The 14,599-nt window shown below is 46.3% G+C and overlaps 1 protein-coding gene across 4 annotated transcripts in view; it reads right to left on the bottom strand.

Annotated features, from left to right (window-relative positions):
- Nucleotides 1-14,599, bottom strand: part of FGF14 (fibroblast growth factor 14) — a 468,310-nt gene that overhangs the window by 81,238 nt on the left and 372,473 nt on the right. For all 4 annotated transcript variants that reach the window (XM_004680048.2, XM_012723296.1, XM_012723297.1 and 1 more), the window contains one exon: nt 13,854-13,957. In XM_004680048.2, the coding sequence (XP_004680105.2) occupies nt 13,854-13,957 (104 nt within the window). The remainder of the gene's footprint in view (nt 1-13,853; nt 13,958-14,599) is intronic.

The following is a 14,599-nucleotide window of genomic DNA, read 5'->3' as shown; positions in this document are numbered from 1 at the left end:
TCTCATTATTGGAATGATAGGCAAATGAAACTGGGAGCCTATGCATTTCTTAAGGCGTTTCCAAAATCACCAACTCAAATGCCCATAGTCCTGCCGAAAGCAATTACGTCAGATTCTCAAGTGACACACACACACATGCATTCCACCTTTTTAAAGTTGTCCAAAGTAGAGCCCAGACTGAAACCCACTGCTTTTAAATTAACATGAACTATAGGATCATATCAGGACTGGTGTATATCTATTAATAAATAGAATCTAAAAATGTTAACACGCTTCCATTTCTCCGCACTGTGCTGTGCCTGATGAAATCAGCAATTTTAATATAATATTTTCAAAGGCTTTTCATGAACTTCTAATTGAATGTAATTTTGGGTTCTATTTGGCTTGTTCGAGCCATTATGATCCACAGAAGACCATGTGAAACTTAATCTGTACCCTCTATCCAAAAAGGATACGGAGAGAAATCCTTGGATTTCGATTTTAAAGAAACTTAAGTTCAGTATATGAAGAGAATATACAGAAATGAAGAAGCAGGTAACAGCTTGGCCAAAAATGACTGTCACCAAAAGTGCAAAATGAAATTGGCGGGTGCCGCCAGCGTCATCAGGCCCACAACCAACTGAAAGGTGCGTTCAGGTGACTTCGAAGACAAATTAAAACAGAAGCACCCCCACAGGATGCTGCTGCCTGCATCTCCCGGTTACCCACTTTCATTCACGGAAGAGCAAAGAGCCCAGGTAAGCCCAGGTGAGCAACCTGTGACTTAGGACGTTACCTCACTTGCACAGGCTGGGAAGGAAGGAAATCCAATGCTCCTTCTCAGCCTGGCCCTTCTTTACTCAAGAGAGGTTTCTGTGGAAAGAAATAAGACTAGCACCTACTTTCCTGAACAGAGTCTGGGGAAGAAGCAATCAACTCCCCTCAGGAGAAAGAGTGAGACACCTCTGTTGGCCCCAACACTGGCCGTTCAGTAAATAAGCCCTCCCTTTGATGCCATCTTAAGCCTATTACCACAAACACCCGGGCTCAGCTTGAAGGCATTAGAATAAAAAACATCCTTAAAATCATGGCAAAGTCATGGAATGAGGATCTTGGCGCAGCTGACAGTTCCAGAGTTGACAGAGACCAGGTCAGGTGCAGAGCAAGACGCGTCAGAGCAGGGATGTTGGGGTGAAGCCTCTCAAGACACGCTGGCCCTAAACACTGCCATTCTCTCCCGTCCTCTCCAGAGATACCACTTCTTTCTTGGGCTTGAAGACAATTTTCTATCCCTTCCATAGAAATAGTTTCGCTTTTGAGTCCTGTCTAATAAAGGACTTGCACTTACGGCCTCAGCGTTTATGATAACTATGCATTGAAGCACTCTGAAGTCTTTGATTTAACAGCCCCCTCCGCCCCCCCAGTTCTCTCCTTTGACAGAACAGCTCAATTACTTCTGTCTTTTGCCTTTGCGCCATGGCACGAGAGATTGCCAGTTTTACCATAGATGTCAGCAGAGGCCACTCAGCCTCAGCCATGAGAGACAAAATGCAGTCAGAACACACATTCTCATGGACGGTTTGAGGAGGAATTCAACTTCCCTAAGTCGTGCGCGCGGATGTTTGCTTGAGACTTTCTTGGAGGTCCACGCGTGCACAGTCCAGGCCTGGGCCCTCCACTCAGGGCACAGAGCCATGGTGTTGGAGTCTGAGAAAGTGTACTGGGGTGCCAGCCTCTGCTCCCCCAAAGCACATCCCCCACCATTGCAGAATGCACAGGGGTGGATTTAGATCTAGAAAAGGTTTCATTTGTCTTGATTCTCGACATTATTTAGTAAACAATGGTAAACCCCCCTCATCTACTTACAGTGTGAACTCCTAGCCTGAAAGGATTTGTTTTATGAGGCCCACGTCACCATGCACCGGCTAGGTCTTGGCATCAACGCAGAAAATGAAGAAAAAGTGCATGGAGGAAGGAAAGAAGGGAAGAAGGGAGGGAGGGAGCGAGAGAGGGAGGGAGTGAAAAAGGAAAGAACTTTGGCCGTAAGGGAGGAACTCAGGCAGCTTCAAATCCGGACAAGCACATCATCTGAACACATGAAGAGACTCTCGAGAGCAACAGCTTTCAGATGGGTTTAAACATGGTGACTCCGTGCTCAGTCTGTACAGCTCTTTCTCCTCATCTCTACCCCCTTTTCCTCCTAATCTATTAGCACAAACACTTGATGAGCCCTATCTGTGCATCAGGTCTGGTTCTGAGGACTTGATAGGCGTGAGCCCATTTGTAACTCAAGGACTCCCATTTATTTATTTTTTTAAAAAAGATGTATTTATTGATGCAAACAGAACTGGGGTACAAGCCCAGGAGGAGCAGGGGTGTTGAGAGATCCACCAGAGACAGCGGGGCGCAGAGCAGGCAGAAACACGAAGTCCACTGCTGAGGGGAGCAGCGGGGAGACAGGAGAGGTCTGCTGCGCCCTGTGGGTCACCCCCGCAGCGGGGATAGAACTAGGCCTGAAGGAGCTGCTGCGAGCTTGCAGGTGCTGTGCTTCAACCCACTGTGCCACCAGGGAGGCCCAGAGACACCGGTTAAAACAAGGGAACGTTGCCTCCAGAGTCACAGGGTGGCGTGACTGAGCCGGACTGGGGCTGCCGCTCCCCAGCACCCCACCATTTTGCTGTGTTTCTCTAAAAATTATCCTGCTGGAGTAGGAACAACTTCCTGGAGCAGCACGAGAAGCCAAAAAGAAGTCACATTTGAAGTGACATTTACACTGGGTGGTGTTTTTGTTTTGCCTACAAAATTGTGTCACAGGGCAGTGGCTGTAGGCATGAGAGGCGACTGCCACAATAGGGGCATGGCCGCGGGAGCACGTGATCTCTGTCTGGAGACCGAGCAGCGCCCTCAGTCCTGTCGGAAGACGCCGGCACACACACCAGCTCCTCGCAAACACTCCCATGCCCGCGATGTTTAAAATGGTAAAGTTTTCACAACACCTCTCCATGCTGCAGAATTGCTCATTTTCTCTTGCATAGCATGCAATCCTCTCCTTCACTGAAGGGAAAAAAGAAACAACCCCGGCTGTTACTTGTTGACCATCATCCACCCAAAGACAATGCAACAAGTCGCCCCCTTTTGCCCCCTTGCAAGCCCGGCTGCCAGCAAGGGCATAACCCTGAGCAGAGCGTGAAGCGAGTTGCTTGATATGCATCGTCGCCTTCGTGGTCATGACAAGGCGCAGAGACACAGCAGGCCCGAGGCCACGCCGCTGAGGCCCTGTTTGGAACCCTCCTTCTTTCCACTGCCTGCGTCCCGCTCTCGGATGGGAGGTCCCTCTATTTGCCCAACACCCACACACACGATGACTTGTTTATCTTGGACATCCCAGAGCTTAGTGCACAACCCGTCAGATTTTGATTTTTTCGTATGTGGAACTAATGATTCCATTTGGGTCACACTTAAATACCAGTGACGGAAGCAAAATGCGCTCATCAACAGCGTGTGCTGAATTAATGACTGCTAGGGAGTCTGATCAGGTCTTTGTTGGGAGGAGAGTCTTACAGTATTCTGTCAGTGTTTTAAGACATCTTCAGAACACCCCGTGCCTAGAGAGATCTGGGTCTGGTGAGGAAGGGACACAGCGAGCAGGTGTATTGATGGCTCCTGGGCGTGGGCACAGAGCAGGAGGCAGGGGCCCTGGCACAGAGGTGATTATGGGAACTTGGGGAACTGAAGATTGCAGGCTGGTGGGAAAATATCTGTCCTACTGGGTCAAAGCCATTCAGCAAAAGAAAAGGCGTGTACAGTGATTTTATTTCCAATCTGTCATGTGACCACAGCTGATCCTGTTGGCTGTATTTTGCATCCAGTCTAGCCTCGATGCTCCGCCATAATAGCCACTGCTTTCTAAGAATACTCTGGACCACCATGAGACCAGCTACATCCCGTCACTTAAGTTACCTACTCTATGTTATACTAAAGATTGTATGCCTCCATATATATATAAACATGCAGTTAGCAACATTCACAGATCTCTCACATTCAAATTATGTGTTTTGAAAATCCATGTATATTTGAATGTAATCATCATTTAAGATTACCATAAGTACGTATTCAACTCATGGATAAATATAAATGTCCTTTGCAGATGTCACAATTTCGGTCTTTCTAACATTTTGAAGATAGACTCAAGGGTTAGGGAAGAGAGGAGAAGACCCACACTAGCTGGTGTGTTGTTGGGGGTGATCTCTCTAGGGACTTCCGCTGTGGGCCTCGTGCCCAGGGGATTCTGCTGTCGGGGACCGAGACCAGAACTTTGCCTCCTATGCACAAAACAACACTTGAACTTAGGGTAAACATCCTGGTTGAGAATGCAACACACCCAAATCCCTTCTCCCACTCCTTTCTCCCTCGGAGCTCAGCAAGTTCCTGCACCTGAGAAAGGTTTTATCTCTGGCTCCTGAGATGTGTCCACTCCCTTAAGATGACGACGGCCCCCTCCCCTAACCCTATTGACCTTTAAGACATTAAACCATCAAGACCACCCCCCACCAGCACTAACTGCACCACCCTCTTTGTATACATATATATATAGCTGCATGACACAATAAAGCGCTCTCTCTCTCTCTCTCTCTCTCTCTCTCTCTCGCTCGCTCGCTCGCTCTCGCTCTCTCTTTCGGGCTCTCTTGCTCTCTCTCTCTCTTCCCTCTCCTCTCTCCTCTCCTCTCTGCTCTCTGCTCTCTCTGCTCTCGCTCTCTCTCTCTCTCTCCTCTCGCTCTCTCCTCACTCTCTCTCTCTCTCTCTCTCTCTCACACTTGTCTCCATCTTTGCCTTCTTCCTTTTGTCGACCCTGGGACCCCAATCCTCGGCCTTGCTGGTCAAGGCCCCTTACATTCTGCCTTGTCCCTCCTGTGCAGGGGTGAGGCACAGTGATGTCTGCTGACCTGTAATTAATTGCCTTCCTTGTGCAAGAACTTAATCATGATATCTGAATTAAAGAGAGCATAATTAAGTGTTACCTCTATTCCCTGAAAAGCATTTCCAATGTCATGCTATCTATAGAAAGTCATTCCACATTCTCAGGGTCACCCAGAGGGCCCAGAAGCAGAAATCTGTAGCCATGGCTTCGGCAGTAGGCATTCAGCCTTCTCCCATTATTACCTGTCCACCTATCAATTCCTCTCTGTAGCCTGTTTGAGAAATCAACTATCCATAAAAGGGGTTTGTCTTTGCAGAATTACAAGTAACTGTAATTGTGGATGATAAATCCTATGCAATATCCCAAAAGGTGGATTTTATTTGCATTGTACTTTACAAATAAATATCCAGAAAAAATCCTAAGTGATCGCTAATAGAAAAATACCTACCTGTACATACGAGGATATTAAATGCTACATGCATATTAATATGCTACATGCATACTTTTCCTTGCACAGAAAAGGTCACGTCTTCTCAGTTTCTTGCTAGGAAACACATGTGCAGAAAAATGCCGCCCCCCCCCCCACAGCACACACCTTCCCCCAGTGGGACACAACTGCCCTCTGTTTGTTGACAGCGATGTTAACAAGCCCATTCTGCAGTAAACTGGCCAGGAATAATTCCACAGCCCATCCCCTACATTTTTCACAGAGTCTCTATATTCGCAGAACTTGGCCATTTTGCTTGTTTATCTTTTATCTTGCTGTCCTCAATTTCACTTTTTCCCACCATAAAGTCACCTGAAGTACCACGAATGTACACTGCTCAATTCTTCAAAGTAAAGAATTATTTCAAAGTCCCAAGTGGTTCTAGTTGGAACATTAACTTCATAAGGAAACACAATTAGCTATTATACGGTGTGATTGAGGCAATTTTCATAGACGGCTACTGGACCAATGAGTGCACAGCCAGTTGGTAGATGCACTACCTCGGCTGGTTCCTGGGCAAGTCTCTCAATAAGAAAGTGATAGAAATACCAGATAATTGAAATTAAGTGCAATGATGCATTGCCTTCCAGAGCTTTCCTAGCCATCCCAAGAATGGAATGTCTAATGAAGCTATTAGACATGAAATTTTAAATAAAATGATGTTTTTTTTTTATTCCTTATAGCTCATGATTTAATTAGTCTGAGGACTTTCCATTTGGTCTTAAAGACTGATTCAAAGATCAGAAAAGATACAGAACACCTGGGCACTGCTGACGTGGTGTCTTTTACGTATTGATTTGTGTTTTGTTATGTTATTGCGTGAATGAGGCATAGAAGTTACTAAGAACTTTGGCTGCACTCAATTTTCTACAAGGTGCTATTTGATATATTTTAAGGATGAGCATGGGGGGACTGTTGCCCAGGGCAATTCTTCTGTCTCCCCATCCACTGTGCAAACCCTCTTATGTAATGCAGTTTTTAATTCAATAAAGATCCACTGCTATTTCTCCTGGGTATACATGCAGCTTGGCTAAGTCTATAAAACAGTTTTGCAAATACTCAAGCAGCATTAGGAAAACAGATAACCTACTTATGGCACCCATGGAGCAGTTTCTTAATATAATATTTAATATAATATTTCATTTTAGAGTTTATTTCTCCAGGGACAGTGGGAGAACGCCTCTTGCCGTGTCTCTAGGTAAAAGTTGTCTAGAGAACTTCTGAACAGCTTAAAAGTTGATCTTTTCCCTTGTCATTAATATTGCCAGGAAATGAATACCATGTAGGAGTGAGTCAGCCTGGCAAACTTGAGTGGTAACTATGCTTAATGCAAAATCAATTTTCCACTGTTTCTATTGATAACAATTGATATCAATAATATATTATTAATTTATGGTTACATTATAGAAAACAAGTGGCAGCACTTAAATAATTAATAATATATTATATACCATGATTTATTCCAGAATTTTGGTTTCATTTTACCATCATTTAACCATTAACACAAAAGCAGAAATAATATAGGTAATAAGTCCTGGTTACAGAGATTATTGCAAATGAATCTCCATCTTTGAAGATGATTAATCTGCTCCTCTAAAGATAAGCTATCCTATTATAATTGTATCCTTCACTGCAGACAGGCAAGAAAGACACTGATTTCTCTGAAGTTAGTCTGAGTTGTGCCCGAACAAACCAATTACCCAACTGCAACAGAATACTTCTCACCAGAGAAAATAACTTGCTATGAGAAGGATATCTTTTTTTTTTTTTTTAAAGATTTTTATTTATTTGTGCATACAGAACTGGGGTACAGGCCAGAGGCTCAGGAGCGGTGAGAGGCTTCACCAGAGACAGAGCGGGGAGCAAAAGAAAACAACCCAACATCTGTCACAGAACAAGCCTTTTCCAAGGGTCCGGCAGATTGTCTGGACCTCGATTCTTGCAGGAGAGAAGAGCTCCTCCCCCTCGACTCCGGTTCCTTCTTTTTTCCTAAGATGGCGCTGGGACTGGGGGAGCCAGAAAACCCATTCACTCGATCGCCTATTGTCAACCAAGCAGTTAGAAAAATGGGATGTTCCATATTTTCCTTCTGTCCAAATGCCACTTAGAATTAGTAGTACATAATCTACCACTGCATCTGCTTCTCTGCTGCTTTTTTCTGACCCGTCACCCTGAGTAGCATCACAGCATCCGTGCCTCCACCGAGAATGAATCATTTATAGTCTGATCCCTGGGATTCAGCCACAAGGAGACTACAGGAACACTGGAGGAAATTAGCTCCAGTACCATATTTGCCTCCTGTTACTATACCTTATCTTAGCCAAAATACCAAAATGGGATAATAGCTGTTTGCAACCTGCACGGCCCCTCCGACTGAGTCAGAACGTGGAAGAAACCACAGGAATATAATGAAAAAAAGAAATGTTTTTAAGCATAGCAAATAAAGCTTTGATGCTTTATGTGTACATTTAAGAGCTACTCTGTAGCATTACGTAAAGACAGTTAGAAACACTGTGGCCACAAGTGTAATCTGAAACTGAAATGCTAATGTACAAGTCCAAGGAATACACACAAACATAGCACAGATAGAAGACACATATGTGATAGCTAGTCTAAAAGCTGTCAGGTACAGTGTGTGCAGAAAAAAACCCACATAATCATATTGTTTGCATAACAGAACTATTAAAAATCCTCTCAGGTTTAATATACTATGTGAGATAAAGATATTGACATATTCAGAGAAATGACAAACGAAGGATAAAAAATGGGTTTCGCTCTGTAGAGCCAGAAGATTATGGTCTCTAGAGAGTTTGCCTCTCTGCTGCCGGCGATCACCTGAGAAGCAGCCCACAGATGCCAGGACACTGACACCACCGAGGCCATGTACCCCCATGCCCAGTGCCGTGACGGTGCCAGAGCCCGGACTGCATGCGTGTCCCGTGCCCTTCCTGGTCCCCAGGTCACACGTACTGGGCGACTGGAGCCTGTTCCCCAGAGCCGGGGTAAATGGGGAGTGGTTTCTTGAGCAGGGGTCCCCAGGTGTGACTGGGAGATGGAACAGCTTCCAGAGACGGGTTAGGGGCGTGGGGAACCCACATGCTCCAGGGACCCTCCAGGGGCCCTCCAGGGACACAGTGTCACCTTCCAGGGACACAGAGGCTCGGCATGCTCTCGTGGGGGGGGCGGAGCAGCGCTCAGGGAGGAGACGAGGAGCCGCAACCTCCCCCCACTCAGCAGGCAGCTCCACTTCCAGGCCTCGGCCCAGTGATGAACAGGAGGAGGAAGGCCCGCTCTCTGCTGGAGACACATGTCTGCTGCCAGAATGAGCCAGGAGGCGCTGAGGGGCTCCTGTCTGGGCGCCCTTGGGAAACGGAGGGGAGGGACGCAGATCAAAACACACAAACAAGAGATGTTTGAGGAGGGGAGGCGGACACAGCACTGCTGAGGAGGCTCAGGAGCATAGTCCTGGAAGGTGGGACTGTTCTCCCAGAAAAAGAGAGCCCTGGGCCTCGAGACGCTGTTGGCAGAGCCCCCGGCTTCTATCTTCCCCCCAGGAAAGGACGCCCATTTCCCTCCCCCTCCACTGACAACTGGTAGGCGGGAAGGTGCGGCCTGAACACAGAGGTGCCAGAACCCAGATGCCCCAGGGGCTGCTTCACCGGGGAGAATGCGGAACTGCTTCGGTTTCTGTCGACTTCAACTTAGTAGCAGAGAAAGTCAGAAAAACCAAATACTTTACTTGAGTCCATGTTGTTTCTGCGCCTGGGCTGTCTCCAGCGCTCACCAACCCTGTGTCATCTGCAGCCACCGGTGGCCCGGCAACAACAACCTGCGGTTAGGGATCGGCCCACTACACACTTGGGAGGTAGAAGGGCCCTTGCTAAAGGCAGATTCCCGACTGCTGAAGGCAGATCTGGGCCCCAGATCGTCCGCACGGTCTCAGGTGACCCCCCCCCCCCCCCCGGGGCCTTCATGTTTGTAAAACACAGTGGCAGCTCGTTCTCTTGGTTGAATTTCAAAACCTACAGGAGAAGGGATTGTCTCCCTCCTCACTGCTGCCAGCTGCTTAGGAGACTACTCGGAGGAAATGTCCATTGCAGGAGACGGCCGGGACTCATCGCCTCCCTCTGGCAACAGCCACAGCTCCAGCACCCCGGGGAAAAGAAAGCTCTGGGTGTCTGCCTGTGGTAAGACGGTGGGATGAACCTTTCTACGTTTCGGGCATCTCTTTTTACTTCTTCATTCAGGTAGCTCTGTCATACCACAAGCAGCACTGTCAGCCCTCCAATGAATTTAAAGCATCCAGAAAACCCTTAAATGCCACAGATGACAAGGTCACGGAGACTGGGGTAACCCCACAGGTGCTGCCGAAGATGCCCGACCTGAGGAAAGCCAGGTCTGGGCCAAGATGCTCTTGGCCCGTAGCATCTTTCCCTTCCTCTGCCCCGTCCTCCTCACCCCCCAACCCCCGCCTTCCCTCGCTCCCCGCTCCACCTCTTTCTTTTTCTCTGTCAGACTCGCCTTCCCACGTCAACTACTTCGATTCAATCTTTGCCCAAACGGTGAGTGATATTTTTCTTTCATTCCAAGCTTCCCTCACAATTTAAGAAATTCTGTCTTTCTAGGGAAGAATTTCTTAGACTTGCAAAGTCACAGATTGTTTGGAAAAGAAGCAAACCGACTGTTCCTCACCGCACTCCAGTTACAGTGCCTTAAAAGACGTCTTTTCCTGAACGTTATTTCACACCGACTTCGCGAGTGCGCTCCCTGGTCAGGTGTGCGCTCGGCCACCTGCCGCCTGCTCCCTGCCTTCAAGCACCGTCTGTCCCCAACATGAAGTCTCGAGAGACATCTTCAAGTAACATGTTACAAACATGATGACCACAGAAGAAACGAAGGTGGTCACGCTTGGAAATGCCACAGGAGAGAGGCGGCTTCAGTGTCTGAAACGCTACGATGTACGTCTCAGTCAAGAGGCCTCTTTTACACACCCCCTCCCCCAATGTAGAATTGTCTGACACAAAAGGCTTTCAATCACGGGTGTGTTCTCATTGGTGTGAGTTCACACTGAGGGACGTGCCAGCTGTTGGGGTTCCTGTCCCGAAAGCCTCAAAGCCACGGGCCCTTCTTCGGCCCTGGGTCTCACGAGCCAAACATCAAGTTGGTCATTTTAGCCTGAGCACTGGCTTAAAACAAAGTTTTTCATGTCCCGGGCTTAGCGCTTTCTTAATTTTTTTTTTCTTTAAATCTGAATTTGACTGGAGTTTTCCTTTTAAAAAATTAACTGGGCCTAGCTCAAAACTTTTTGGTTGGGTCATTCATGCTTGCCCTGGCTTTTAAAAGTCAAAGTACACCTGCTCCGTGCACCTTAATAAGAATTAAGACTGTTAAATACCCGGTTATAAATCAACCTTTTCCCAGATGACTAAAACTTATCTCAGTATTTCTTTCTTTTCAGATAGCAATAATCCTGCCTCAGCTAAAACGTCACTGGCTCCTCCACAGCCTGTGCAAAGTTTTCATTTTTATTGTTTTTCTAGAATCTCCAAAAGGCAGCAGATTGTTTCAAATTATAGTTTTTTAATAGTGGCCTCGGAATGAAGTCCTGGAGGTTTTCGTTATCTGCTTATAGCTCCTTGTTAGAACAGGTGTCAGACCATCTTAGAAAAAGTCTGGCGCAGGGGAAGCTGTTATAACTGCAGACTTCAAGATGTAAGGTAAGGAGGCAGGTTGAGGATGCTCCAGTTACATCTTTTCTCCTTACTACCTGGGAGACTTCCAGCAAATTCTTAAATAGTTAAGCATCAGTTTCCTTAGTTGAACAGTATTTATTTAGTAAAATAGCTGTGAGGGTTGAGTGAACTAAGACTGATGGAACAGTGTTATATAAATAAAACCATTTTTATTATTATTATTGAGGTGACCTTGGTTTATGACACAGTATATGATTCAGAGAGACAGGACCACATCCCATTGGTGTGTGTTACCGCACCACACCCACCGCCAGGCACCCACAGTCCACCACTGGGCCTGCTCTCCACCCTCCTCCTTCTCCCTGATAGTCTCAACTGTCCAGTCAGGGTTCTAGAGATTATCGGTTTGGTTTTATCTGATCTTTTGTTTTGTTTCTCTATATTGCACGTATAGTAGAAACAGGTGGGATTCTTATTCTCCTTCTGATTACTCACTTAGCATAATCCCCTCCAGTTCCATCCATGTTGTCACAGATGATAAGCCTCATCTTTTTTAATAGCTGAGTAGTATTCCACTGTGTATCTAGACTATATCTTCTTAATCCACTCATCTGCCCCGGGGCACCTGGCGATCATAAACTGAGCTGCATGCCATTAATACTAGATGACTACTACTACTATTAGCACCACTACTTCATAAGTAGAACCTTTGTCACATAATATGATAATCGTTATGCATGCTGCTACCCTATATTATTATTTTAATAGGTTCTCAGTAGCCATGCACTAAATGATTAAATGTGGGAAAAGTCATTCTTCATACTGACATATTTGAAGCTCACATTTTGTTGAGTAGAAATAAGCAGAGTAATTTAACTATGTGGCATTAGTGAGAACTAATGCACTGGACTTTCCCTGAAGTCCTTGTCCTACACAGTGACCAGGGATTATCAGGGCCTGGCCTGGGCAGACAGGATCTGTTAGGTAGGGGCCAGATGAGCAGTGTGCCTCTGATCAAAACTTGGGGTCAGAGCAAAGAGTCAAAGAGGGGAAACGTATGTGTGCAAGTCAAAGCATAAAGTCAACAAGGGTCAGGGGCAGAGCCCAGAACTGCCAGGACACAGCAGGTCAACACTGAGCCTGACGCTGTCCCCAGAGGAGTCTTAAGAGCAGGTGTTTGCCTATCGCCAGATCCCTGATACCTGATTCCCAGGGGGCGGCAGAAATCAGATGCCAGGACAGAACGACAGAACGGGACCAACATCCTTCTTACCCTCACCCCGGCCAACAGCTCAGATGGTAACAAGCAACACTAGCCCTAGGTTTTAGGCCTACATGTACTCAAGATGACCTTAAAAAAAACACAGGCATCCTTTTGCCACCTCATCACACAAAACTCAGAAGCAAAAACGGATAAAATAAACATTTACATTCCCCCTATATCAACACATACCCAGAGCACAACAGTGAGGTAAGATTAAGCACAGTCTGAGAACCAGAGGCCGTGGCAGCTACTGCTTCTGGTAATTTCTAAGTATCTCAAAGATTACTTGGGGTGAAAAGAAACAAAACTAACTAACTAACATGTCAGGTCAATAAAACGAACTTGTATTTGAAATACAGCATCTCCAGAAAAGTTTCTCTGCATCCATTTTTCCTACAGGGGTTGGGGAACGCCAGCTTGATCTTACCGAACGCTACAGCCACATGGCCCGAGAGAACACGCTCTGCGTAGCGTGGACCCAGGTCTGCAGGCTGGGCCACCCTACAGGGGACTGAGTGGAGGTCTCGAATCACAGGGGCCTGGTTTTTGTTCACTGCACGGGGGTCCCCAGCCCCCACTTTATTTCTTGGACAGGATTTCCCAGATTTGTCAAAGAAAACACATCCCACTTCATGGGAGTCTCCAGGGAAGGGTTCTTTTGAAGCTGCACATTTGTGCATGTGTGTGTAATGGGCATATGTTTTGATGTATTTTTTAATTGATGCTAATTAAGTTTTAAAGAATTTATATGAAGATGACATGCAGTCCCAAATAGAGGCATTGTTTTTTGGAGGCGATAGATTCAATCTATTCATTTTTGCTTAAGGGAGCGTGGAAAGAAAGACTTTCACCCAAGTCCCCATTGCTAGGCCTGTGGCAGAAATGAACTCCAGCTGCATTAGAATACATTTGCATAGCCCATCTGCATGTGAATATTCGTAAGTGGTAACGACCCCAGAGGAAGCTATGTGACTGGAAAAGCTCCACTTCCACCACACATGAACACAAAACAGAGACTTACTTAGACTTGCAGCAATATACATTTTAAAGTTGAATGTATTCTCCCAGCCAAATATTTTCAAAATTGGAATTCTTATTTTTAAAAGAACTAAGCTTTTTTTTAACTTTTCTCATTGTTTGAATCCACGTTGTTTCATTTAAAAATATGTTTTACAAGAAACTCTCGAAAACAAGTGTATTTCTGAATAAAAACAGAAATGATTATATTAGCATCAATTCTTTGAAAATTGCTTGATTTTCTATGAACTGGGGCATTTTTAAAAATGAAGCGAATGTACGACTTTGAGATATAAAAGCAGCGTTCCGCCAGCAATCCTGATATTAACAAACATCCCCGAATGATGAATCGCAGTCCCTTCCACACTCTAGTGAAGACCGAAACCCAAAGCCAAATGGCAGACTGTGTAGACATCAGACTTATTTTTGGCTCTGTGGCTACTGCTAGGTTGCGAACACTGAGTGGGTGGCCACCGGCCTTGGCACGGTACTTACTGATGGGTAGAGGTAACCTTCTCCATTCATGGCGATGTACAGGCCTGTCTTCACGCCCTGGATGGCAACCACACGGAGGCCCACAGGGATGAGGTTGAACAGTGCTGAAAGACAAACACCGCGGTCACCCAGCGCCAGAAGGAGGCAGCCTGCCCTCACTGCGTCTCCTCGCCTTCGCTTAAACTACACGCGTCTCTGTGACAACCTCCTGAGAAATCCCAACACGTCCGCTTGCATTTCTCTTTTTCCTTCACAAGTTTCTGCTAGGGGTTGGCATTTGAGCTCTGGTTTGCAGACTTTAGTGGTCTGTCTGTAGTGTTCTGCGGGACGTGGTAGATAAACACTCACACCTGGAGCTAGGGCTCCAACATCACAGACTCTGACATCATTTGATGCCAAGAGAGATCAGCTGTGAAGCTTCTCAAAGAGTAGGACTGAAGAAATCCCGGTGGTTCTATGTTCTGGCCTTTGAGGCAGAAAGTCTGCTTCATCATGGCCGTGTGACGCGGGCCAGAAAGTAAAGAGGTAATTCCCGAGCTAAATCACTCTCGCAAGGCCAAGGGGGTGTGCTGGAAGAGCCGGGGAAAGACGTACACCTGCCACTGTGCTAAATTTAGAAGGCACGAATGCCACCGCGTGGCATGCAAATACGAGACAGTTTTCTTTATTAATATTTCATCAAACTTTGCAGGGAGGCTGAAATAAAAGGGAACGGTGCTCGATTTTCCCACCTAAGACTTCACTCA

The sequence above is a fragment of the Condylura cristata genome, unplaced genomic scaffold, assembly GCF_000260355.1.
Source record: "Condylura cristata isolate star-nosed mole 26May11 unplaced genomic scaffold, ConCri1.0 scaffold00010, whole genome shotgun sequence".
Lineage (NCBI taxonomy): Eukaryota > Metazoa > Chordata > Mammalia > Eulipotyphla > Talpidae > Condylura > Condylura cristata.
Note: the sequence above shows the minus strand (reverse complement) of the source record. Positions and strands in the feature narration are given on the sequence as shown.